Raw genomic sequence first — 27,341 nt, 5'->3', positions numbered from 1 at the left:
AGTTTGCAAACTCAGAACTTGCCTATAGACCCTTCCCCTCCCCCACCTTCCAGGACATTCTCACTTTAAGGTGTGGAGGTGTGGGGGTGTGTGCGCGCGTGCGCACGCACGCACACACACACACACACACACACGTTTTCTTTTCCCAGGGGCCTTTGTGTTGGTATTTATTCTACCAACTCTGCGGACGCCTGTCAATACGTCATTACTCATGCCAAAGTGAACATCCTGCTGGTTGAGAATGACCTACAGCTACAGAAAATCATTTCGGTAAAACCTTAACCCAAACACTGTCCGCCAGTCACCCAAGGAGACCTCAGGGCTCTGACTACATGTCTTGTCGCTCCCAGGTGGATGCAAGAGATAGGTGGGGTGAGGGGGCTGGCCCCATTCTCAGGTTCACTAAGGCTACTTTGGTGTGAGTAGGGGGAGCAGGGTGAAGCCAGGGAGATTTAATTTCTGACTCATGTTAACTCTACTTCCTAAGCTTCTATTTTCAGAATATGTTTATGTATAGTCTGCTGTTTATTTTCTTTTAGAAATGTAATTATTTTGAGACTTACACCCCTTGTAATTATATTTTTTGTAACTGTCGTAATTTCTAAAATGCTTGTCTTTCTCTTCTATTTCTTCCTGTTTCGCCTTTTTCTGGTGTGGCTCTCTCTTCCCTCAGTGCTTGTATGTTTGCTTTGTGTTCTTCCTTCCCAGCTGTGTCTACTTTGTTTTAAATTTTATGTTGGAATGTTGGGTGGCAATTTTCCTTTGCTTTGTGGTGACTTTTCTCTGTGTCCAAAATTTGGTTCCTCTCCAATTCCCCTTTTTTTTTCTTGTAGTATCTTCGTATGGATGTTGTAGAAAGTTTCTCAGTTCCTAGTATTTGAATGAGCTGCACTTTCCTGATCCATCTTTTGGCAGGAAGATCCTATGGGAAGGGGAATCCTCAGGAGGGTGAGCCTAAGTGACCAGATTCACCACTCAGCCCAAGGGCCCCCTGGCTGCTTGCATCAACACCGTCTTTCTGGATTACACACTTCTCTACTTTTTAAGGTCTCTGGAGTTGAGATGTATCTTGCTGTCAATGGCATCCTCCGATCACCGCTGGCATGTCTGCCCACATTTTAACGTCTCTGAAATTAGGGCAGACTTTCCAGACTCATGAAATCAGCTAGACCCAGTGAAACAGACCACTCGGCAGCCAAGCCTCCTTGGATGCCTAATCCTTGACCTGGTTCAGGGAGAGCAGACTTCCCCCCTCCAGCCTTGAGCTTTCTCAAATTGCTTTCTTTCTTCTTTTAAAAAAATTTTTAATGTTGATTTATTCTTGAGAGAGAGAGAGAGAGAGAGAGAGAGAGAGAGAGAGAATGAGTCAGGGAGGGGCAGAGACAGAGGGAGACATAGAATCCAAAGCAGGCTCCGGGCTCTGAGCTGTCAGCACAGAGCCTGACGTGGGGCTCGAACTCACGGACTGTGAGTCAGATGCTTAACTGAGCCACCCAGCCGACCCTGAAATTGTTTTAAGTGATGCATCAGTGGTCCCTGACACTCATGTCACTCCCTGTTTGTTCTGTTCATAGCAGAACAAACAGTGGGGTGGATGAAGAGTGGGGCTTACAATTTGGGTTTTCCACCATTAGAAAATACTGCGGATCCTTCGTATGCAAGATTCAAAGCCAGGCTTCTGACACGCTCCTCCCAAACTGGATGTTCAGTTCCATTTGGAAATCTTTGATTCTGGGTGATACTCATGGCTTACAGTCCTCCAACTCTAGGGGGCTAGAAACTTTACACAGTCCTCAAACATCCCCGGCCACTGCCTGCTCCAAGCTTTCTAGAGGTCTGTTCTCTTCCTCTCCAGAAACCTCCTGTCTGACCGTCGTGAGCGCTTCTGTCCTCTTTTCTCTCAATCCACACGGGGGTCTTGGTTATAATTGTAATTACCACACTGGGTGCTGGAAGTGACTTCTGTCATGGCACAGAGCCATACCCCTTCCTCTGCATCAACAGGATACAAGAATCCTGCAGGCGTGCTCAACCGAACCTTGGCGTCTTAGGTGTTGGTAGAAAGTCCTCAAGTTGTCCAGGTCCCGGTCACCTTCACAGAGAATTTTTGTTGCCCAATTCCAGCTAGAAGGTTAGCTGGCTCCTGGCCGCACAGCACAAGGGGCAAGGTCACCAACCAACAGCCACAGCTGTGTGTGTGGCAGAACCCAGGAGGCTGTGGGCTTCGCCAGCCTTTAAGTGCAGGATGCCATTGATACGGACCACAGGGAACCCAGCAGTCCAGAGACCAGGGCGTGTCCTGTCAGTCGGGACAAACAGCAGTGCTGTACAGGGTGGGCAGGACAAAGAAAGGAGGCTGGGGCAGCTGTGGGAGATTGCTTGGGACGGGCACCCGCCTTCAATCTCTCCCAGGGCCAAGAGGCCCACGCGAAACTTTCTTTCAGATTCCGCGGGGCAGGATGGAGACCCTAAAAGCGATCATCCAGTACAAGCTGCCAATGAAGGAGAGCAGAGAAAACCTGTACTCTGTAAGTGTGGGAGTGGGGGGGACCTCGCAAGGGAAGATGTGTGCTCTGGTTATTTATTTCTGTGAAACAAATCTCCCCCCCAGACTGACGGCTTAAGACAACAACGATCATTTTGTCATTCATTCTTTTTCAGAGCATTAAGGTCATTGAAAAAATAATGCCTCGTGGGAAATTAGGTGTGTGAAAACTCACAGCATTGAGTTTAAATATTTACTTTAGGGGCGCCCGGGTGGCTCAGTCGGTTGAGTGGCCGACTTCAGCTCAGGTCATGATCTCACGGTCCGCGAGTTCGAGCCCTGAATCAGGCTCTATGCTGACAGCTGAGAGCCTGGAGCCTGTTTCAGATTCTGTGTCTCCTTCTCTCTGACCCTCCCCTGTTCATGTTCTATCTCTCTCTGTCTCAAAAATAAATAAATGCTAAAAAAAATTTTTTTTTAAATATTTACTTTATATCCAAATCAGAATTGGTTATTTTGCTAAAACCATTAAGCACCATTTACTATGCATCTGGGGCTGAGCGGCTCTGCTATGGCTGGGATCAGCAACTGTCTTGGAGCCTGTCTTTATTTAAATTTTTGATATTTCATTCATCATGGATTTAAAAACGTGTTTTTAAGGTTTATTTTTGAGAGAGAAAGCACATGAACAGGGGAGGGGCAGAGAGAGAGAGAGAGAGAGAGAGAGAGAGAGAGAATAAGGGCAGGGGAGTAGCAGAGAGAGAGGGGGGACAGAGGATCTGAAGCAGGTTCCCTATGACATGGGGCTCGAACCATGAGACCATGACCTGAACCAAAGTCGGACGCTTAACCAACTGAGCCACCCAGGTGCCCCCATCATGGATTTTTTTTTTTTAAGTTGTTAGTGACTTTAAAAATATTGCATTAAAATACTACTTATGTTGATTGCCAAAGGTTTGTTGCCCTTTTGTTTTATTCTGTTGTTTGCATCTTCTTAAACTTTGCCCTAGAGGCTAAGTGTCGAGTCCTCACTCTGGTCCTGCAGCCCGGGCCCTCCTCCTATATACCTCCCTCTCTCTCTGCGGCCTCTCCAAGCATGGTGACGTCAGGCTAGCCGAAGCAGGGGTGAGGTGCATGACGGTACACGGAGTGATCTCACAGAAGCCACGAGACAAGCTCCTGTTAATGCCCATGTGATCAGACTCTCAAACTCATGACTTGGATCAGAAGTCCTAACACGTCACGGAGTTTTTCCGGGTTGCCCTCCGTGCAAGGCGGACAAAAGGCGCCCATGATCCTTTCTACCAACCAGAACCCTCCGCAGCTTGTGTGCCTTCCAGAAAACACTCAAATATCAAGACCAGGATGGCGACTGATTAAGGAAGAAAGCTGATCAGAATCACAGACATTTTAGAGGTTAAGAGTGGCCACCACAGCAACAATATCTGAGGTCTGGATACCTTAACAAACAAAAACAAAAACAAAAAACCCCCTTGTTAGCAACACTACCTACAGTGGGGTTTCTCAACCTCATTGCTCTGGACATCTGGGGCGGATCATTCTTAGTCATGTGGCCAAACTGTGAGGTGTCGGATGCCAGGCGGTGCCCCTGGCCTCCACCTGCTAGATGTCAGCAGCGCTGTCCTCGCTGAAACCACAAACGCCCTCAGACATGACCTGCTGCCGTGGGGCCGGCATCACCCTGGCTCCACTTCTGGAGGACGCTGCGTGCCCTCCGTCTGGAATCCAGGGCACCGCCCTCACCCAGAGCCGAGCTGGGGCTCCCGGGTAGAAGTGCTACAGATCCTGTGCGGTCACTCCGTTCACACAACCCAGCAGCGCCTTCTGAGGCAACGTAGTTGAAGGCAGTTAAGCCCACAGGCTCTGGAGTCTGGCCACCTTGGTTCAGAAGGCTGGTTCCTGTTTACTTGCCGGGTGACCTTTGGCGGCTCCCGGGGCTACATCTTGACTCATTCGTGTCCAGATGACTCACTCCTGCCCCAGCACTTCCAGCAAAAGCCCTGACCTTCAGTGCAATTGGACCAGCGGCCGTCACATGCCCAGACCCAGCAGCCGGGCCAGGAAGTGGAGGAGGAGAAGCAAACATTTTAGGGCTTTTTAAAGAGGCACCAGGACTGGTGATCCTAAGCCTTCCCTCATGCTGGCAATCGTGCTTTAGAGAGGCTGCTGGTACCCGACCAGACTGGGGAGGGTGACCCCTGGCGTGTCGTGGGTCACCCTCACATCTGGGGTCCTCATGCTCTGCCTGTCTCTTCTTTCCACAGTGGAATGATTTCATGGAGCTTGGCCACAGCATCCCCGATTCCCAGCTGGACCAGATCATGGAAAGCCAGAGGCCCAATCAGTGTGCAGTGATCATTTATACTTCTGGGACCTTAGGCATCCCCAAGGGAGTGATGCTTAGCCACGACAACGTAAGTGTGGTCTTTGCCAACAGTGATGAACTCGGTAGCACCCGGAGTCCCTGCACCCTGGGCCAGGGGCCCTCAGGCTCTTTCCGTTCCTGACCCACAGGGGCAGGGTGGCATTTAGGGGCCCGGCACACGACGCCTCCCACCCACTGAAGCATGGAACAGTCATGAGAACACTTCCAAAGAGAGCAGTGTAGCACAAGGGCTGAAATCAAGGACTTCAGAGCAGACCTGTGTTCAGGACTTAACCCAAGGGCCCCAAGCCTCGGTTTGCGCATCTGTAAAATGGGTGTGGTGCGACAATCCCTGCCTGGCGGGCTGTTTTGAAAATGAAATGAGTTCCCGTTTGGAGAGAGCTCAGGACGGACGGTGTTTGATAGTAAGACACGTATGTGAGAGAGCAGAACACACATTCTGTGCTTCGGAAGTAAAGCAGAAGTCGCTGTTTTGGTTACTCGGGAAAGGCTGCGTCTTTGGAAAAGACATATATGTCTGGACAGAGTCCACAAGCGAAAGCAATTTATGTCTTTTTAGCGAAAGCAATTTGGATCATCGTTACAGGAGAAAAAAAGGGGGAAAAAAAAGGAACAGATGCTAAGGGATTCCGTTTATATAAAACCCTAAGAAATGCCAACTTATCCACAGGGACAGAAAGCAGGTTGGGGCTTAAGCAGAGACGCGACGTAAACACGTCCAAACCAGGTGCAGAGCGGCAGACGGGGCAAACCGTGCCCTGTGTTAAAAACTAAACGTCAGCAAGCAAGGCACACGCGTGTGCTTTTTAGAAGCAGAAAAGCGTCCACAGGACGCGCCCCCGACTGGCGATGGTGGGTCTCCATCAGCACGATCGCTAGTGTTTACGCGAAGTTGCCTCCCAGCCTAGACGGACAGTCAGCAGATGCGCCAGGCCCTGCGCCGGCCGTGCCCTCTGCTCGCTCTCGTTGCCAGAGAGCCCCACGGCTTGTAGCTTCACCTGCTTCAGGTCCCTGCTCACACGTTATCGCCTCCACGAAGCCCTCCCGGGCTTCCATGTTGAAAACACCCACAAAAATAAAGCACCCCAGGGCCTCTATGGAATCCGTGAATAAATGGATGCAAGGAACCTAGGTAGACCCTCACCCTACCCTGGCCAGCGTCTCTCCCTCTCGTCTCGCCCGTCGTGTCTGGGGAAACGTTCCCCTCCCATAAGGGTGATCGGCACAGGTCCCCCAGTGAGCCCACCCGGGTCTGAGTCCCGGCACTCCCACTTGCTGGCCGTGTGGCCTGGGACAAGTTCCTCATCTTCTCGGGGCCTCAGTTTCCCCATCTGTAACAGGGAGACCAGAACGGCTTGTGTCTCTTAGAGATGCCTCACGGAGTAAATTACTTCAGATACTGTGTCGGGTGACTCGGGCTGCCTTAAAACCCCAGCAGTGGATTCCTTCCGGGTCTGGAGTTCAGGCGGGGCTCAGTGGGGAGTTTCTTTGGCCCCAGGAAGCGTCAGCTGGTGCCTCCTGGCCCAAGAAGGGCGCACTCACCTGTCTCATGTGGCCTGGGGTACCCCGCCATGCAGTGGCCCTGAGGTCACGAAACGTCGTGTGGTGGCTGGCTCCCCCAGAGGAAGCAACCTCGGGGACAGACGCAGAGGTTCAATGTCTGAAGTTCAATGTCCAATGTCCCCCCCGTGAGGGGAAAGGAAAACACCGCAGCTCCGAACAGACACGCGGCAGGGAAACCCACAGCATAAACACGGACACGCAGCGAGCCATACCCAGCCGTGCTCACATTCGCTGTTAAATCACATCACCATCTTTTTTAATGTTAACTTATTTTGGGGAGACAGAGGGAGACAGAGCATGACCAGGGAAGGGGCAGAGAGAGGAGGAGACACAGATTCTGAAAGCAGGCTCCAGGCTCTGAGCTGTCAGCACAGAGCACGATGCGGGGCTCGAACTCACGGACCGTGAGATCATGACCTGAGCCCGAGTCGGACGCCCAACCGACTGAGCCACCCAGGTGCCCCACATCATCGTCTTTAAAGCAGGAAGTCAAAGCTAGCCCTGTGTTCTCAGTAGACACGACAGGTCTGGGTTTCTCCTACTTACAGGGTACTCTGTGCCAACCTAAGCATGTGTGAACCCCTCACTAAACCCATTACCGCCAGGGAAACTGTCGTGAACCCCTTTCACAGATAAGAAACCGAGGCTCAGACAGGGAAAATGACATGCTCAACGTCCCTGGGCCAGGATCTGAACCCAGGAGGGTCAACACCAGGGGCCGACCTCATCGTCTACACATGCCAAGCACCCTCCCTGGACGAATGGTTGCTGGGTGCCTCAGAGCACAGGCTGTAAGCAATGGGCTGGTGGAAAAGAAGGAAACTCCCTCCATCCTGAGGCCCAGGGGAAGAAGTGGGCCTGATCCTGAGGGCTCGCGATGGACCAGTGCTTAGCAAACTTCACCACGCTTAAATGTCTCATCTCTCTCCTCCCTCCGTCAACAAACACGCATCAAGGCTGCATTGAACCAATGAGGGCCCTCGGGAAGACAGGGAATGAGCAGATAAAATCATGCACGCTGTGGTGATGACATCCAGGGAATCAGGCAGACAACGGGAACTTCGGTTTGGGGGGCATGGGATGGCCTCTCTGAGTTGGTGACATTTAAGCAGAAACGTAATATTCAAGAAAGACTCAGTTGGGGGGAAAGCTGGAGGAAGAGCATTCCGAGCAGATGGAACAGCATGTGCCAAGGCCCTGAGGCACAACCCTGCCTCGTGTGTCGGAGGAACAGCGTGGAGGCCCGTGTGGCTGAAATTAATGAGGTATTCCTTGCCAGGGATTTACGATACCAGTGAGAAATGCAGACTGCGAAATTATAGATCTGCCAAGACTTCACATCGAGGCATGCGGTGGAGAGAAAAAACCACGGATGTGCTAACTGCTACATGTTTGTGTGATGGGATTATGGGAGGCTGTTTGGTTTGCTGGACAGGAGAAGCCCCTGTGCCCATTTTACAGATGCGCAAAGAGCCCAGGGCCTCCTAGTGGGCAAGTAGTGGAGTCAGGATTTGATCCTGGGACACGTACTGAGTCCTTTGGATTTCTGACTCTCCATGAAGACGTTCTGATTCTAGCGCCCGTTGCTGGGTCCAAGGGGCTCTTCAAGCCCCGAAGCTGCCCACTATTTTCACAGCTCCCCTTAGCCTCGGGCAGGTTACCTCACTGCTCCGTGTTTCTATTTCCCCACCTGTCAAATGTACAGAATCATAGCTACTGACCCCAGCATGCTACGACTTGCTGTTTACAAAGTAGGACAGCACTGCCGAGCACCCAGTCGGTGCTTTGTCAGCGTCCGTTAAATAATTGCACTGAAACGGCCCCCTGGCAAGGGCGGGGCACCCTGGGTGGTAAGCCCGACTTGTGTTCCAGATCACGTGGACGGCCGGAGCAGCAGCAAAGAACTGTGGCCTGTCTACTGCTGCACAAAAGCAGGAGGTGGTGGTCAGCTACCTCCCCCTCAGCCACATTGCGGCTCAGATGATGGACATGTGGGTCACCATGAAGATCGGGGCCTCCACCTACTTTGCTCAGCCAGACGCTCTCAAGGTAAGGCTGAGGGCAGCCCGGGGTTAGGGGGTGGTTTTGCTGAGTCTTCGATCCAGGGGTTCCTTCTCTATCTTACACATGAGCAAGTGGAAATAGTTGACTACATTCTTTTAGTTTATGTCTTTATCCACGTCAGGGCATCCCCATATGGTTGTGTAGGTGGTACACTGAACTACCCCAAACTAACAGTGTGACTGGTATTAAAAGCAGAACATATTGGGGGCGGCCAGGGTGGCTCAGTCGGTGGAATGTCTGACTTTGGCTCAGGTCATGATCTCACAGTTCATGAGTTCGAGTCCCGCGTTGGGCTCTGTGCTGATGGCTCAGAGCCTGGAGCCTGCTTGGGATTCTGTGTCTCCCCCTCTCTCTGCCCCTCCCCTGCTCACGCTTCGTCTCTCTGTCTCTCTCTCAAAAATAAACAAACATTTAAAAAAAATTTTTTTAAAGCAAAATGTATGTGTCTGTGTGTGTGTGTTTAAGTCAGTATTCCCAGCACCAAAAAGCTCCAAAAAACCAGATCTATCTCAAGGTTCTTTACCACATCTACAAAGTCCCTTTTGCTGTGAAAGAGAACATATTCACAGGTTCTGGGGTTTGGGTGTGACATTTTCAGGGGACCATGACTCTGCCCAGAGGCATCGAGCAGGCTAAGTCCTCTGGCCTTTGTGACTCCTTCTAGAAGATTTGTTCTCCTGTTGTTCTCATGGCAGACTCCTCTCATCATTTTGTTTTCCGCTTCGGTATCTCCTTGGCCCCTCTCCCACATCCCCCGTGCTCGTGTCTGAGATGTTGTAGCCACTCGATGACAAACACTTTCTTTTCTGGCTGACTGCTTCATTGTACCCACACGCAGCTCCAAGATCCGAGACGTTCCCTTCCCTCCGCATCCTTATCAACTCCTAATACTGCCAACAGTTTCCAAACCACCAACCCAACGGGTGATAAAGTATCTTAACATATTACGAAACTGTCAGACTGTTTCCAAAGTGGCCGCCTCATTTCATACTCCCCCCAGAGCGGCCATGGTACCGCTGTCCCTACCGCTGCTGTCTCAGTGGCAGGAAGGCGGCGTGTGCATTTTCCTGATGACTAACGGTGTGTGTGTGGGGGGGGGGGGGAGTGCCGCCTCATGTGCTTGGTACCAGCTGTATACCTTCTTTGGGAGAACAAGTCTGTGCGAATCTTTTGCTCATTAAAATTTTTTTTTATTTATTCATTTTTGAGAGGGGGGACAGAGAGAGAGAGAGAGAGAGAGAGAGAATTCCAAGCAGGCTCCACAATGTCAGTGCAGAGCCCGACACGGGGCTTGAACTCACAAACCGGGAGATCGTGATCTGAGCCAAAACCAAGAGTCGGACGCTTTGCCGACTGAGCCACCCAGGCGCCCCTCTTTTGCTCATTAAAAAATTTGGTTGGGGCGCCTGGTCACGATCTCACGGTTCGTGGGTTCGAGCCCCATGTCAGGCTCCGCAGTGACGTAACTGAGCCTGCTTGGGATTCTCTCTCTCCCTCTCTGCCCCTCCCCTGCTCATGCTCGCTCTATCTCTCAAAATAAGTAAACACAACTTAAAAAGAAATTTAAAATTTGGTTGCGTATCTTCTTATGGTTGGGTTCTAACCAAATGCTGGTTTACAAGAACCTGTGGCCAGTATCGTGTCTTCTCATTTTTAACTCTGATGAGGTCGTTTCTCTTTTGTTTCATGACTGTAGTGCCCTATGCAAGAGACCCGTCTGCCCCGGGGCCACACAGGTTTCTGTCGTGTGTCCCACAAAGCCTCTGCATCTTAGCTCTTACACTCAGGTCTGTGCTCCGTGTTGAGTTCACTTTTGCGTTTGATGAGAAGACACTAAGCTGGGCTCTTTTATTTGCCAGGATATGAATAGCCTTTCTTCCACTGGACTGCTCATAAATGTACTCTGCCCCGTCGAACTGGACGTCCGTCCTTATGCCAGAACTGCACTGACCGGAGTTTTCTGGCTTTCTGGCAGGACGACCACCTTGCCCTGGTTTGCCTGGGACATCCCCAGTTTTATGACGGAAAGTCCCACGTTCCACGAACTCCTTCAGTTCTGAGCAAACCAGGGCAATCGCCCTGTTTTAGAATACATTGCAAAGTCAAACAGTATTTCTTCCAATTCTGTTCTTCTCTTCCCAAACTGCTTTGGTCGTTCTAGGTCCTCTGCATTTCCATGTAAATTTTTAAGGCTGGCTTATCTATCTGTGTGGAAAAACCTGCCTGGATTTTGACAGGGATTGCACTGAACCCATAAATCTAATCGGGAAAGAATCTTACGTCCTTATTAACAGTTGTGCAAAATTCTACTCCAAGCTTGGGTCAGGTGTGGGTTGGTTGGTTTGTTTTTACCAGTCTGTGGGCTCCACCAAAGCCCTAGAGAGCGTGCGAAATCTGATTGGCTACCGGCCAGCCAATGGGTTGGCTCCCTTGGGTGGGGCGCTCACCCTGGGCCAATCCGCAAAGAGAAAGTACTCCTGGGCTGGGCTGGATGGCTGGGGACAGATGGACATGTGGGCTCCACTCGAGGAGCAGGTGCGGCTAGATCAGCTCGGTCTCTTGCAGGGCACCTTGATCAATACTCTGCAGGAGGTAAAGCCTACTGCCTTCCTGGGGGTGCCCCGAATCTGGGAGAAGATGCAGGAGAGAATAAAGGAAACTGGCGCCAAATTCTCAAGCCTGAGGAAGAAGGTGTTTTCATGGGGAAGAGTTATTGGCTTCAAGATCCATACAAAAGGGATGTTGGGGTAGGTGCAGGGTCCAGTGGGGCCAGGCCGGGAGAGGGCAGGGGGTGAAGGGGCTCAGCCTTCTCCAGCTGGCTCCCCACCCACTCCCATTTGGTTGTCCATGACTGTTGACCCGTTCTTGGCATTCTTTTTTTTTGTCCTTGGCATTCTTAGTCACAGGACACATGATACTCCCATAAGCTACCGCGTGTCGAAGGCCCTCGTGTTCAGCAAAGTCAAGAGCGCCCTTGGCCTTGATCGCTGCCACTCTTTCATCAGCGGAGCTGCACCCCTCAACCAACAGACCGCTGAGTTCTTCCTAAGCCTGGACATACCCATAGGCGAGATGTACGGTATGAGTGAGAGCTCAGGGCCCCACACCGCATCCAGCCGGGAGAGCTACAGGATTCAAAGGTACTGGCCTCCTGGGCAGACCCCCAGCCCTCCAGCAACATGGGGGTCAGGGGTTAAAGGTGGGAGGGTAGGCAAGCCACTGAGCTAAGATGAACCCTGGCCTGAGTGTCCAGAATGGCCCCTGTTCTCCAGCCTCCAAGCCCTACATCCTCATGACCAAGGAAGCCCCCATGTGCCAGAGAGCCCACAGACAAGGACTCTTAGAATGTTCCAGGGTCTCCCCCACTGTAATTTGTGAGTTCTGCCTGCAGACAGCCCTCCCAGGCTCACTCACCCACCTCAGGTTCACCTCCTGAGACCTCAGGACCCTTCATCTCTGCCATGCTCCCCCCCAAACACGTCCATGGGCCCCCATGGCTTCCTCCCAAGCTCAGCTGGTCCGAGGCTGCAGGAGTAGACCCAAGGACACTGAAACAGGAGGAACACCAAAGACGAGTTCTCTTTGGGTCTGACAGTCACAGGAGCTCCCACCATCTCTCTCTGACCCCTCGCTGCCGTCATATCACAAGTCCAGCTTGCCTTTCACGCTTGGCCAGGTTCCAACCGCCTCTGAACTTGGCAGAAAGTAAGCTCAATCTTCCTAATATGGCGAAACCATCCCTGCCTTTTACTTTTACCCTGTGGGGGAGCTCTGCACCTCAACGTCCCCATCCCCACTCCGAAGTCCCATCTGAGGCCTATTTTTGGTGTAACCCACATGCCCACTGCAGTTTCTCCAAAACCAAAGGGCAGCCCTTCCCTAAAGAGAAGGGACCAGAGGAAAGGTGCAAGTCCCGGCCTCCATCTTTAAATAAATGAGGAATACAGGCCCTCGTCCCCAAACTCAGAAGGCATAAAATGACGCGGTGAAAAGCTCCCTCCCGCCCACCCCAAATCTCCAGTCTGCGATGTGAGTTTGCCACGGCCACCATAACTAAGTCCCACAGACTCAAGCAAGGGAAATGTTTTCTTACAACTCCAACTCCAGAGAACAGACGTCCAAGGTCAAGGTGTGGGCAGGCTGGCTCATTCTGAGGGTGACGGAGAATCTGCCCCAGGCCCTCCCCTGGCGTCTGGGGTGGGGCTTGGGGCTTGCTGGCCACCTCTGGCGTTCCAGGGCTCACAGACACATCACCCGATCCCCGCCTTAATCTTCACATGGTTCCCCCCACATGCGTGTCTGAAGGAGAAACCTCCCCTTTCTAGAAAGACACCAGGCCGGCTAGACTGGGGGCCACCCTACTCCAGTAGGACCTCGTCTTAATGTAACTAATTACACTGGCAGTGACCCTACTTCCAAACACGGTCACGTTGTGAGATGCTGGGGGCTTGTGCCGCAACCTGTAGGGGGAGTGACGGGCACGATTCAGCCCCTAACGCCCTCCCGAGGGCAAAACCACCACAGCATTTCCTTTGAATTAACCTCTGCATAAGCAGTGACGGGACGTATCTACTTCTATCCCAAACCAAAGCACTTTCCACGTGACAATGAACCCAAAACTCGTCTTCTCTCAACTGTTAGTTGCTCTCTGGAGCTTGGGAACCAAATGAAGTCAGATAACCCGGTGTCCTTCACTGTCTGGGTTTGTCATACAAACACCCAGTCTTGACTCACCACCCACGCTCAGCAACCCGATGGATCTGGCAGGTGAGAGATTCTTACCCGGTAGAGAACGTTCCCCTATCTGAGCACACAGCTGCCCCGTCTTCAGCAGTCGCGTGGTATCCCGCTGGGGGCACGTACCCTCATTTACTCAACGGGGCCTTTTGTTGCTGGGATTCTTACGGCTTTTTCTCCATCTTTCATCACCACAAACGACGCTGAAGCAAGCGCTTTGTATACGTACCATATGATTGGGCTAAAAAAAAAAAAGGTATCTCAACACAACTTTTCATTTACATTCCTTTTGTGATGAGTGAGGTTGAAAAAAAAAATCTTTGCGTATATTTGAAATCCACTTGTATTTCTTCTCCTCGGAAGTCTCTACGCCCACCAGGTCCCGGAGAGGGTGAGACAGCAGATCCCGCGTGGGTCAGCTGAGCGGCGTTTGGAGCCTGGGCTGCAGACCCGGGCTGACCTGGGTGGGTGACCCGGTCTCTCTGTGCCCTGATTTCCCCCCTCCCGTTCCCCAGCAGCTGTGGCAAAGTCATGGATGGATGTAAGAACATGCTGTACCAGAAGAACAAGGACAGCATAGGGGAGATCTGCATCTGGGGCCGGCACGTCTTCATGGGCTATCTGGATATGGAAGATAGGACCATGGAGATCATTGACGACGAAGGCTGGTTACACACCGGGGACCTGGGCTACACAGACAACCAGGGCTTCCTCTACATCACCGGCCGCATCAAAGGTACTGGGGCTGGCCCCACAGGGCCTTCCTGTAGGCAGGCCGACCCTGAACCCTCACCAGCAAAGGCTCCCTTACCCGGGGGAGGGCCCCCACAGAGGTGCAGTGACAACCCCTCTGCAGATTTCAGCTCTGCCCTGGCGCCCAGCATTTGGCCCCGGAAAGAAGGGTCCCGGGGGAGACACCCATGCTAGCTCTGAGATCGACATAATTGTAACAATTCAGTGAGGATGAACAGAAACTGCTGTAGAGCAGGGATAAGCCAGCTCTTCCTGATAAGGGCCTGAGAGCAAATAGTCTTTGGATCTGAGGGACGGAGAGCTGTGTCAGAGCTGCTCAACTCGGCCACTGGGGTACGAAGGCAGCCATGGGCAACATGTAGACAAACAGACGTGGCCGTGTCATATAATCCTCACGCGTCACAAATATTATACTTTGAGTTTCCTTGCAACAGGTTAAAAGTATAGAAAACCAGGGGCACCTGGGTGGCTCAGTCGGTCGAGTATCTGACTCTTGGTTTCAGGTCATGATCCCCAGGGTCGTGGGATTGAGCCCTGCTTAAAATTCCCACCCACCCTCCCCCGTGCTTCTCCCCCACTTGTGTGCGCTTCTGCATGCTCCCTCTCAAAAAATAAATAAAATAAAATCAATAAAATAAAATAAAATAAATAAAAAATAAAATAAAATAAAAATTAAATTAAATTAAAAAAATAAAATAAAATAAATAAAGTAAAATAAAACAAAATAAAATAAATAAAACAAAATTAAAATAAATAAAAACCATTTTTAGCTCGTGGTCAGACAAAAACATGGAAGGTTGGACTGGACTCACAGTCTATAGTTTGCCAACCTCTGATGTTGAGAGAGCATTTGACAGTGAGCCTGACACAGGCAGTTAACTATTTACTAAGCGGTCTATGTTAGCATCATTTCCATGATAAGCAACAGAAAACCCTTCTTATATACGTTTGAGTGACAAAGAGAAACTATTGGCACAAAAATGGAAAAGTCCAAAAAGGTCTCACTTCAGGCCTGGCTGGATCCAGGTGCCGAAACAACATCACAAGGAATTGGCATTATCCTTCCCTTACTGAGCTGTCCTTGGTGTTGGGGTCCTTCTGGAAGAGGCTCTTCCCATTTGGTGACAAGATGGCCGCCAACAGTCAAGGCTCACCCTAACCCTAAGGGACAGCAAAAGTCTTAGGTCTGACTCTCACTGGATCCCATTTCGAAATGAATCGCTGTTAGAGAATGGAATACGCCGACTGGTCAGACCTGGCCACGTGCTCTTCCTAGCAGTCCTGGCCCAAACCACAAGCGTGCACGATGGAGAAGAGTCCCCTACAGAAACAGCAGGGCTGGTTACCCGGAAGACGAGTCACAGGCAAACACCAGCACAGGTGTCCGTCACACAATCATATTATTACTACTGCCGCAACAACCTCGGTACGGACAGCTGAAAGATAAGACAGATCTTGGGTGGGTGGGACAGGAGGCAGCCGGCATCCTTGGACGAAAGAGCAAGTAAGGAACATAGCCGGGGCGGGAGGAGGAGCTCCTGGAGAATGTGAGTGGCTGAGAGGAAAAGTGACAAGTTCTCTTAAGGTCTGCCCAAGTTAGGGATGCCACCTAAGGACTCAGGTTTTTGGGGGTTGCCAAGTGGTAGAAAAACCAGGAGACAGAGACACGGGGCACAGCCAGAAGCATGTCACTGGCTTCCAAGCAAGACACATTGGAGGGCTTGGATCAGGGTACAGAGGACCAAGAAACTGGCGATGGATTAATACAGCGCTGTCCAAGTGTTCTGTGCACAGGACTCGGACATTTGCTGGGAATTTCAAGGAGGCGAGGGAACAGGAGCAGAGTGACGCTGGGTCTGTGGGCTAGAGAAGGGCATGGTGGGAGTCCCGGCCCTGGGCAGAGGTCCTCCTCTGCTTCTGGGGTTTTCTAAGAGGGTGGTCATCTGTGCCAGCATCCGTCCCCTCTGATCCTCGAGGGGGCGGAGCTTTTGTACGGTCTCTGTTGAAACCTCACCGAGCCATGCTTTGTTCCAGAAATCCTCATCACAGCCGGCGGTGAGAACGTGGCCCCTATTCCCATTGAGAACATGGTTAAAGAGAAGATTCCCATAATCAGTCATGCCATGTTAGTGGGAGAGAAGGCAAACTTTCTAAGCATCCTGCTGACACTGAAGGTAACGTGGGTTTGCTGTCCTGGGGGGGGGGGGCTCTGCCCCAGGGTCCGGAGGGTGCGCCCCTGTGGGTCCAAGACCCGCTTCCTGGTCTGCAGGGGTGGCCAGGAAGCGTGTGCGGTCACTGGGTGTGGTGATGAGGGTCTCCTGGGGCAGTGTAAGATGGACGGGATAACTGGAGAGCCACTGGACGAGCTAAGCTCGGAGGCCATCAACTTCTGCCGGCAACTGGGAAGCCACGTGTCCACCGTCTCTGAGATTTTGGAGCTGCAGGACCCCCTGGTCTACAAGGCCATCCAGGAGGGCATAGATGCCGTGAATGAGGAAGCCATCTCCAATGCACAGAGGATCCAGAAGTGGGCCATCCTGGAGAAGGACTTTTCTGTCCCCAGTGGAGAGCTGGGTGAGCAGTCTGGAGAGCAGGTGGTCTTTGGCACTTGGAGGCTGGTCCCTGGCTAGTGTCCAGGACTACACGGGCTCTAAGGAGATGTGTCCTTTTCTGGGGGTCAGGGGGTCCACCTCCAGCTCACTGGTGTCCCAGATCCTCCCCCCCTGCCCCCCACACAAGGTCCCTTCTACCCAGGGCAGCATGTCTCACTCTAGGAATAAAAGCCAAACTCATTATGACTCTGCATGACCCTTCTATTGACCTCTCCCTTTTCACTTACCCTACCCCAGCTGCACAGGCCTCCCTGCTGTTCCCACAACTCCCCAGGCAAATTTTGCCTCAGGGCCTTTGCACCTGCTGTGCCCACTGCCTAGAATGCCCTTCCCCCTCAATTCTTTGGCTCCTTCTCATTGTCCAGGTCTCACCTACAGGTCTCACCTTACCGCACACTTCCTCAGAGAGGCCTCCTCTGGCCATCCTAGCTAATGTGACTCACTGACACCCTTCATAGGGCACGCCTCCTACACTGCCGCCATCTTGTCCCTGGAACACATCATCATCTGGAGTTACCCCATGTATTGGCTGATTTTGGTCTGTCTGCCCCCTGCACCCCACCCCCTCCAGGATGGGCGGAGGTCTTGCCTCCTACCAATGTCCTTTCTGGGGCTTGCTCTCAGCACTCAGCTGTAGTCTGATGGCATGGACAGCAAAGAGTTAGAGTGACGGCAAACACACAGCCTCCAACAACTTGGGTTCAAATCCTGTCCCTTGAGGGGGCACTTGTCCCTCCAAGCCTTGGTCCTTTCAACTACGAGTTGAAAATGCAGCCCTCATGGGGCTGCTCAGGACACGGCTGGGGAAGCCTGAACCCCACAGTGACCCAGAGCCTACGAGCAGCCTGGGCCGTGGATCAGACCACTCCCGAATTCATGCCTTGCCCCTGCCGGGCACATGCTGGGCCACCTCAGAGCTACTGGCCCTGAGACGGTTTCCTCACCTGGAAGATGAGGGGGCGGTGCACCCCCTTTGCTGGGTTCGCCGTCCACATTAGGCACAGAGCTCAGCGTGCTGTGCACCTGCCAGCCCACAGAGTCCTCACTGCAGCCCAAGGCGAGGGAGAGTTCATCACTCCCCACACTGAAGGTGGAGGGAACACACCCAGGAAGTCGATGGGAGAGCCAGCCCCCAACACGGGGACCCTGCTCCCCGCCCCCAGGACATGTGGCCTTTTATTTCATCCCCACATTGGAACTGGTTTCTCCTTTCTCGATAGGTCCGACGACAAAGGTTAGGAGACATTTTGTGGCCCAGAAATACAAAAGGCTAATTGAAAGCTTCTACTACTGACCTCTCTGGCGGAGCAGCTCTCAGCTGTCCCAACGGTGAGACTGGCTTGGCTGGGCTGGGCTGGGCTGGGCCAACGGAGGTGGTCTCCCCTGTGTGGCAGGCGGGGCTGTGGGCGGGGCTGCAGAGGCCGTGTGTGTGTGTGTGTGTGTGTGTGTGTGTGTGTGTGTGCGCGCGCGCGCGCACACACACACACACACACACACACACACACACACACACACGCAAGGCTCCCAGGGGCCCTGGCTCTGGCCTCAACTCATGCTTTCTCTACCAGGGTCATGGCGAGCCGTGCACACTCCTTCTTGGCTGGCTGCCAAGGCTGTTAGCTGTTCCTCCTGCCTTTTCTACTCGTCTCAGAGAAGGAGCGGAGCAATCTTCCCATCCAGGACCAGGTTTTGCTGTTAAAATGCTCAAATGTTTCGTAGCTCATGTGGAGGAGGCCTTTTGTTAGGAACGTTCGTGGGGGGAGAGTGCTACTTGCCAGGAGCCCAAGTAATGATGCATGCTGGCCCATCGCAGATGGTAAGGGATGGGGTCTTGAAAAACTCCCACCTACCAACCCCTGTCCTCTCCCCAAGTCTCATCCACAGGAGCTCCCATAACACCAAGGGTCCCTGATAGGTTTGTGGGAGCCCAGCTAGATGCAAGAGCAGACGGACGGCACAACAAATTCTCAGTTGTCCTAAAAGCCACTGGTAAACTTTTCATGTTCAAATCATCGCCTGCTGATGCCCCCAGCCAACTCACCTGTAGCAGCCTGCCGGGGCTTCTGCAACCAAGTACCCTGCAAGGTACCGGCTGGGTTGGCTTGTTCTGAGGCTCGTCTCTGTGTCCACATTTCCCTTTTTCACAAGGACACTGGTCATCCTGGATCGGGCCCACCCTAGTGACCTCATTTTAGCTTGATCACCTCTGTAAAGACTCTATCCTCAAATACAGTCACATTCTGAGGTCCTGGGGGTTAGGGCTTTCACAGATGAATCAGGACGGGGCGGGGGATGGGGGGAGGCAGGCATAATTCGGCCCATCATACCTCTTCTTCATTGTTGACTGGCTTCACTCTTCCACACCTTCATTTGCCAAAGTCTCGTGGGGGAGCCCAGCAGTTAAACAAATCATGTGTATCATTCCACATCTTTTGCAAGACTTCCAATTACACCTTGCAGTTGGGCAAAAGACCACCTGACACTGACATGGGGGTGGGAGATGGACCCTTTACACCTGTGCTGACCAAGATGGCAGCCATTCAAATTGAGATGTGCCATAAGTCCAAACATAGACTGGATTTGACAGCTGGGTATGAAATAGAGAATACAAAATACCTCATTAATATTTTAAAATATTGATTACATGTTGAAATGATACTATTTTAGACATACTGGGTGACAAAAATGTATTACTTCAGTTAATTTCACCTATTACATTTTTACATGTGGCTACCAGAAAAAAAATTAAAAAAAAAATTTTTAATGTTTATTTTCAAGACACAGAGCATGAGTGGGGGAGGGGCAGAGAGAGAGAGAGAGAGAGAGAGAGAGAGAGAGAGAGAGAAAGAGAGAGACAAGCCCGACGTGGGGCTCGAACTCACGAAGCATGAGATCATGACCTGAGCTGAAGTCGGATGCTTAACCGACTGAGCCACCAGGGTGCTCTGAAGATTTTTAATTGCATAGGTGGCTTACATGATATTTCTCATGGACAGCACTGCTCTAAAGTTTACTGGAGAGGGATTCAATTGTTTTTCTAACTTATAAACTAATACATTCATTCAGGAATATTTTCATCCTATGGTAACTGTGGGATCTCAGAGAATGAGCACACAGATTTCAAGTCTCTCCAGGTAATAACTTATCCTTCCTCTCCCTCCAGCTTCCAACAGGAAGATCCCTCTGGGTAGGGGCTTTTTCTCCTATTTTTAAGAAGCCCAGATTCCCCATGGGTCAGTCTGTTGAAAAGATGCCCCCTCAGGGACCTGCCATGCCTTTTGAAGGAATATATTGGATCATCATAGATCTCTGAATTCCTGTGAACCTTCAAGGCATGATCCCAGGGAAACTTATGGGGAAGCCTATAAAGAACCTCTCGGGGCACCTGCGTGGCTCAGTTGGTTGAGTGTTCGATGTCAGCCCAGGTCGTGATCCTGTGCTTCATGGGTTTGAGCCCCACGTCAGGCTCTGTGCTGACAGCTCGGAGCCTGGAGCCTGCTTCGGATCCTGTGTCTCCCTCTCTCTCTGCCCCTCCCCCACTCTGTCTCTCTGTCTCCCCAAAATAAATAAACATTTAAAAAAATAAAAAACAAAAAGAACTTCTCATCTTGTGGGTTCCAATTCGAGATTCGAGTTTTTTCTCCCCAGAGGGCTGAGGCATCAGAAAGAAAAACCTTCACAAGTCTATGGCCATACCACCCTGAACACGCTTGATCTCATCTGATCTCAGAAGCTGCGCAGGGTCAGGCCTGGTTAGTACTCGGATGGGAGGAAAGCCTTCGCACGTCTGAGGAAGTGGGTCCCCAAGCCAACTCATCTTCCTAGAAGCAACCTGGAAACTCTTCCAATAAGTTCCGATAATAAAGCACTTCAGCATCCCACGTCCCGATTTGGGGCCAGATTCAAACATTTTGTCCTTTGTTGAGAAGTTCAGACTCTGAAATCAGTTCTGAGTTCAAATTCTGACTAGCTATGTGAGTTCAATCTTCTGAGTCTGGAGGGGATGGGGCTCTGTAATCCTCCCCCCCGCCACCCCGCCATTCACAGCGTGGCTGTGGAAGACTCACACCATCACAGGTGAAGGTACACAGAGAACGCAAACGGAATGCAGCATCTGACACCCGAAAGCCCTCGAAACAGGTAAACTGTATCATCGAAGCACCCACAAGTCTCGGTTAACAGCTGATTCTTGATGAATGCCATCTCTGGGGATGAGTCTCGCTGTTATCCTAAGGTCCAAAATAACAGAAACTTAAAGAAGAGAGAAGTTCAGGGGCACCTGGGAGGCTCAGTCAGTTAAACCTCTGACTCGGTTTCAGCTCTGGTCATAAGCTCACGGTTCATGAGTTCGAGCCCCACATCGGGCTCTGCGCTGATGGCGTGGGGTCTGCTTGGTATCCTCTCTCTCCCTCTCTCTCTGCCCCTCTCACATACACACTTTCTCTCAAAATACATACATAAAAACTTAAAAAAAAAAGTTCATTCTTCTTTCATCCACAAGTCCATATACAGGCAGATCAAAGCTGACACAATAAATCCACAATGTTGGTCCCTGAAAGACCAGTGGGGGAGGCACCTCCCAGGCCAAAGGAGGACAGCCTATTAGGACAGGAGGAAGAAAATTTCCAGTCTTTTAAGGTTCTAGATACCCACATGTGTCCCAGGGCCCCCTTTCTTTTTAAAATATAAAAGTAAAGGGGCGGCTGGGTGGCTCAGTTGGTTAAGCGTCCAACTTGGGCCCGGGTCATAATCTCACGGTTCGTGAGTTCGAGCCCCATGTCGGGCTCTGTGCTGACAACTCGGAGCCTGGAACCTGCTTTGGATTCTGCGTCTCCCTCTCTCTCTGCCCCTTCCCCGCTCATGCTCTGTCTCTCAAAAATGAATAAACATTAAATATATATCTATATCTATATATCTGTGTAGAAGTATAAATAGATCAGAAATGTATGAAGACATTCTCCTTGCAATAATAATGATAATAATGCATATAAGGGTAAAGTCATTTTTGGTGGGCTTCCTTACCCATCTGGTAGGTCTGTTTTTTTAATATGTAAGTGTAGTCAATCTTCCTCTTTTGAAGACTCTGTATTTGCAAGTTTGGCACTCACTAAAACTTACCTGTAACCCCCAAGTCAATGCTCCCTGTACTTTTGTGGTCATCTGTGGACATGCGCAGAGCAGTCAAAAGTCTGAAGTGCCCAACATTCACATTCTCAGCTGAGGTCAAACGCAGCACTGCCTTGCCTTCTTGCTTGCGCTCACAATGTAAATGCACGTCCTTCTAGGGGTCTGTTTAGCACCGTGTTTTTGCATGTTTGTTGGGTGATTTCACTGTTGAAAGTGGCCCCCAAGTCTAGTGCTGAAACTCTGTCTAGTGTTCCTGAGTGCAAGAAGGCTATGATGAGCCCAGGGAGAGAAAATACAGGTGTCAGATAAACTTCATTCACACATGAATTCTAGCGCTGTTGGCCATGAGTTCAATGCAAATGGATCAATAATGTGTATTAACTAAGGTGTCCCTGAACAGAAAACACAAATAAACAAGGTCAGGTAGCGATCAGTTCACAAAAATGTTGTGACAGAGGCTGCCAGGAACCTGACTCTGTATTTCTCCCAAGAGCAATGGTTCAATATTTGCTAATTCAGTATTCACAGCACCTGTATAAACATAACTACCACAAATAACAAGAATCGACTACCTATAAATATATATGTCACTATAGAAAAAAGATATGTGTGTGTGATAGAGGTGGGAGAATTCATATTTACATATAAAAATATGTAAGAGAGACATTTTCTGTTCCGGGCAGGGGACAGTTAGCATGGTGGTTGAGAATGTGAGGAGGGGGCAGGGTGGGCAGGCTTAGAGGCCAAGGGTGTGGAACCGAAGGGAACACAGACATGGCAGGCTGAGGAGAGGAACAGTGTAGTCAGGAGGCTGGATACACTGAACAAATAAGTAAATAGATTTCTAAAAAGTGGAAGCCAAGTTTCTCGTTGCCAGAGAAGAAACTTAGGAAAAGGCTAGAATGAGGAGGTATTATATTTGAATTGGAGGTTATGTACAACTCATATTTTTATAATACATACACACGGATACAGAACTGTAGACGTGTGTTATATATATCTACTAGGTCTGTAAGTACACTCTCACGTAGTTTTGTGTACATACATGCACATACATACATACATATATACGTGTTTTCTATCTCTGTCTGCTCCAAGGGCCCAGCAGCAGTTAGCACACTGAATGCCCAGATCTTGGCTTCTAAATCCCATCTAGTGCTAAAAGGAACCAGGGATGTTTGGGGAAATGTCTGACTCCAGGGCCAAGAAAGAGCCTGGAACTTCTTGTGTCAGAAAGTAAAGTGCTAAAACAAAATGAAACAAAACACAAAAGGTGGGGCCTGGCTGAGGGCCAGAGGAACCAGGCTGAAGGACTTTCCGCTGGCCACGTCAGGGGCAATTTGAGTATCAAAACAAATAATGACAGTAACAGAGTATACCCCACAGAATAACTGGTTATAACCATTGTAACACAAAGTCCCCAATAACACACAAGGAATAGTGGGATTGGAAAATCTCCGTCTGGCAGTCAGTATGCAGGTGGATGGACTAACAGGGGTCATCACCGGGTACCAAGGTCAGTGGCTGGAGGTTTGATGATGGGGAAGATGGTATAATCTCATAATACCTCCCCACAAAATTCCGATCAATTACAGAAGGAGGAAAGATAAATTTAAGGTGGGGGAGCCTGACAGACACCAACTTGACCAGGTGGTCAGGGTTTATGTCACCTCCTGATGACCGCGCTAAAAGGAACATAGCACGCTTTCTGTCCCATTCCTTCCAAGAAAGCTGTTGCGAGTTGGAGGGACCGGGTCTGAGCATGACCACAAGGTGACAATAGCTTTATGTGGGCAACACTTTGGTTCCAGTGCAGGGAAAGTCCCTCACAGCATGAGAGTTTCCAGAGGCGAGAACTGCCCAGGACCAGAGGAGGGCAAGGGGCCACCCTCACACCCCAGGAGAAAGAGGGCTTATCTGTCTGGGTGATATTGCTCAGCAGCTGGGCAGGGAGTTTTGGGGTCCGACGGCTCCAAAGGGCACAGTGGCCTGGGGTCTCTTATAGCTCTGGAGTTTATCTTTTATATGGCACATGTTGCATAAAGTTTCAAGGGATATACAAAGCAAGCAGGCTCTAAATGGCTAAAAATATGCTTATTTAAGGTATATTTTTATTTTTTTAATGTTTATTTATTTTGAGAGAGAGAGAGAGAGAGAGAGAGAGAGAGAGAATGAGAATGAGCAGGGGAGGGGCAGAGACAGAGAGGGAGACAGAGAGAATCCCAAGCAGGCTCTACACAGTCAGAGCAGAGCCTGACACGGGGCGCAAACTCACCAACCGTGAGATCATGACCTGAGCTGATACCAAGAGTCAGATGCTTCACCAGCTGAGCCTCCCAGGCGCCCCCAAGGTGTATTTTAAACAACTGGCTGTGTAGGAAATTGAGTTTGCTACCGTCTTTCCCTTCTGATGGTGTATAATGATCAATATAATTTAACGTACCCCTGGGACCCAGAAAATCGTCTGTTCCAAGTTAAAGAAAAAAATTGGGGTGTGGCTCCAGAGGGCTTTTGAGCTGCAGGTCCCAAACTGCTGTGAGGAAGTGAACCACACAGGCCAGTTACATGGGGCCCCTCTGTGGCTCCTTTATGTGCCAGAGGCATGGCCCCAGTCTGGTCAAGAGGAAGCAGCAGGCGAACCCGAGATGGGGCTCACTCTATAGAAGGTAAGGCCCGTGTTCTTCAAGCCGGGCCAGGGATGAGAGACAGAGAGGGGGTGAAGGAGACTGAAGGAGTCTGAGGAGACATGACAGCTAAGGGCACATGACCCTGGACCAGAAAGGGGGGCCATACCGGATCACTTAAGAAAATAAGAACGGGATGTGAGGAATGGATGGTCAGGCGGAGATGGTGATGTGCCGATGTGGAGGCTTGTGTGCTGCTCGTGTGGGACAGCGTCCTTGTCTGGAGAATATACACACTCGGAATAGTTGTGCGAAACGCCTTCAGGTTACTCGGAAAAAGACTAACGGACAATCTGGTGGGGGCGGGGGGCGGGCAGTGGGTGACGGAGGAAATGCATCTGCACAGAGGATGGAGAGTTCTTTGCGGAGTGTTTTGGAAACTTTCCCGTAACTTACTATGGCCTCAAAATAAGTTATTTAAAGGGCATGTTAGAAGACATGAACTTGATTTTTCTCCCACTTAAAAAAAATATGCTAGGGCCCGTCTGGGTGGCTCAGTCAGTCAAGCGTCCGACTTCGGCTCAGGTCATGATCTCACGGTTCGTGGGTTCGAGCCCCGCGTCGGGCTCTGGGCTGATGGCTCGGAGCCCGGAGCCTGCTTCGGATTCTGTGTCTCCCTCTCTCTCTGCCCCTCCCCCGCCTGTGCTCTGTCTCTCTCCTTCTGGCATCTCATCTGTAGTCACTAAGGCCGGCACCGAGTTCAGCTTCCAGTTCACCAACCCCACTTACAACCAGAACAACCCCCAGCTGCTCGAGCCAGTCTAATAAAGCTAACACCTCTAGTCCGCACACCTATCTGGATAAACTCATTTCTCCTTTCCCGGTGTAGCACCCTCGGAATCCGACCCCACATGTAGGACCCAGATTGCCTGCCCGTTTCTAAATTACCCAAATCTTATAGGTCGTTTGCGATGTTTCATCCCAAGGCTTGGCATTGTAAGTTAAGTGGCCTCCTGAAGCAATTTTGAGACTTCACTCCCTTTTCGGTGTGGAGGCAAGGAGGGAGCTAGCGTGAAAACTGGCTTCTATTGCAAGGTTACTGCCTCTCTAGATGGCGGGAAGGGGCTGCCTTTTGTTTCTTCCTTCCTGGCAAGGGCGCCTGAGTGGGATTCTAAAGTTCAGGGCGGGCACTCAAAATCATACAGTCTTCTTCCCAAATGACACCATTCCAAATATTTCCATTCTCAGGGTCCCTCTAACTCAGCAAATGCCCTGACTTTCACACAAAGATCTGGTGAGAATTCATGCCACGCTGTAATTCAGCAACCTGAAGCTAGAAGAGGTAAGAAATCACCAAAAGCATCCACAGCACCAATTCTCTGAAAACTGCTTTGAGATACGAATTTGAACTCAGAACCCGTCATTTTCTTAAGCCCTCCCATGCTGTCACAAATAGCCTGCAGGCTCAGAGTCTGTGTAATCCTTATGTCCCCCACGATGACTTCCTTGTCCTGTCCCTCCATCCACCGGATCCTTGTCTTTCATAAAAGAACAAAGATACAGGACTTTTGTCTTAACAGCTTACCACAAAGCTACTGACCGAAACTGTGCTATGACATCAATAAGACAGACAGTCCTGAAATGCAAGCTCACACTTATGGTCAACTAATCCTTAATAGAGGTGCCAAGGTGACTCAATGGGAAAAGGGCAGTCTTTTCAACAAATAATGATGGAATACGCCAAAAACAAACAAAACACTTCGGAGAACTTAGACCATCACCTCACACTACACACAAAAACGAAATCAAAATGTATCGCACACCTAAATGGAAAAGCCAAAACTACAAAACATTAGGGGGGATAAATGTGCCCTTGGATTAGGTTTCTGAGATATGATTTCTTAGATATGACACCAAAGCACAAACCACAAATTAAAAGAAATGACAAAAAATGGACCTCACCGAAATCAAAAACTCTTGTCCTTCAAAAGATACTGGCAAATAAACGTCAACTCTGCAGGTAAAAAGACAAATGTATTTAAGAATCATGTATCTGCTAGGGGTGTCTGGGTGGTTCTGTCAGTAAAGTGTCCGACTCTTGATTTCGGCTCAGGTCATGATCTCACAGTCATGAGATCAAGCCCCATGTCAGGCTCCACATTGGGCACGAAGCCTGCTTAGGATTCTCTCTCCCTCTCTCTCTTTCTGCCCCTCCCCTGCTCTCTCTCTCAAAAAAAAAATTTTTTTTTAAAAAGAATCATGTATTGGTTTAAGGACTTGTCGCCAGAATATGTAAAGAACACTTACAACTCAACAATAAAAAAGCAAATGACTCAATTTACGGATTTGATGGAACATTTCTGTAAAGATGGACAGGTGGCCACTAAACATGTCAAAAGATGCCCAATGTCATTAATCATCAAGGACGTGCAAGTGGGAAGTACAACGTCACAGCACTTTATGCCCACCCACCCAATGCCAACTGTTGGCAACCATGTGCAGAACCGGAACCCGTTTCTGCTGGTGGGAATGCAAAATGGCACCGCAACTTTGGAAAGCAAGTTTAGAAGTTTCCTCCAATGTTAAACAAAGAGTTACTATGTGACCCAGCAATTCAGCTCCCACGTATATACGATGCCAAGGAGAGAGGACGCAAAAATTTGTATACCAATGTTCACAGCGGCATTATGCATAAGCACCAAACGCTGGGAGAAAATCCGAATGTCCGTCAACCAATGAGTCACTACACAAAACATAGTACATCCAAATAATGGAATGCCACTCAACCATAAAAATGCTCGAACAACCAACACATGCAGATGAACTTACGCTACGTGGAAAAGGCCGGACGCAAGAGACCACACGATGCATTACTCTGCTTATAGGACATTTCTAATAAAGGCAAAGCTATGGAGACAGAGAGCAGATCAGCAGTTGCCCGAGGCTGGGATGAGGTCCTTTCAGGGTGA

General features: G+C 50.3%; 1 protein-coding gene across 3 annotated transcripts in view; it reads left to right on the top strand.

Annotated features, from left to right (window-relative positions):
* LOC106975481 (long-chain-fatty-acid--CoA ligase ACSBG2-like) overlaps positions 1–18,339 on the top strand; it is a 47,655-nt gene extending 29,316 nt beyond the window's left edge. For 2 of the 3 annotated variants that reach the window (XM_053220028.1, XM_015072816.3), the window contains exons 5-15: positions 150–270; positions 2,445–2,528; positions 4,771–4,920; positions 8,328–8,504; positions 11,085–11,266; positions 11,420–11,659; positions 13,772–13,992; positions 16,044–16,183; positions 16,337–16,583; positions 17,842–17,950; positions 18,190–18,339. In XM_053220028.1, the coding sequence (XP_053076003.1) occupies positions 150–270; positions 2,445–2,528; positions 4,771–4,920; positions 8,328–8,504; positions 11,085–11,266; positions 11,420–11,659; positions 13,772–13,992; positions 16,044–16,183; positions 16,337–16,583; positions 17,842–17,915 (1,636 nt within the window). In that variant the 3' untranslated portion in view covers positions 17,916–17,950; positions 18,190–18,339. The remainder of the gene's footprint in view (positions 1–149; positions 271–2,444; positions 2,529–4,770; positions 4,921–8,327; positions 8,505–11,084; positions 11,267–11,419; positions 11,660–13,771; positions 13,993–16,043; positions 16,184–16,336; positions 16,584–17,841; positions 17,951–18,189) is intronic. The other variant, XM_027049217.2, reaches the window with a different exon arrangement.
* The last annotated feature ends 9,002 nt before the right edge of the window (positions 18,340–27,341 follow it).

The sequence above is a fragment of the Acinonyx jubatus genome, chromosome A2 (genome assembly GCF_027475565.1).
Source record: "Acinonyx jubatus isolate Ajub_Pintada_27869175 chromosome A2, VMU_Ajub_asm_v1.0, whole genome shotgun sequence".
Lineage (NCBI taxonomy): Eukaryota > Metazoa > Chordata > Mammalia > Carnivora > Felidae > Acinonyx > Acinonyx jubatus.
Note: the sequence above shows the minus strand (reverse complement) of the source record. Positions and strands in the feature narration are given on the sequence as shown.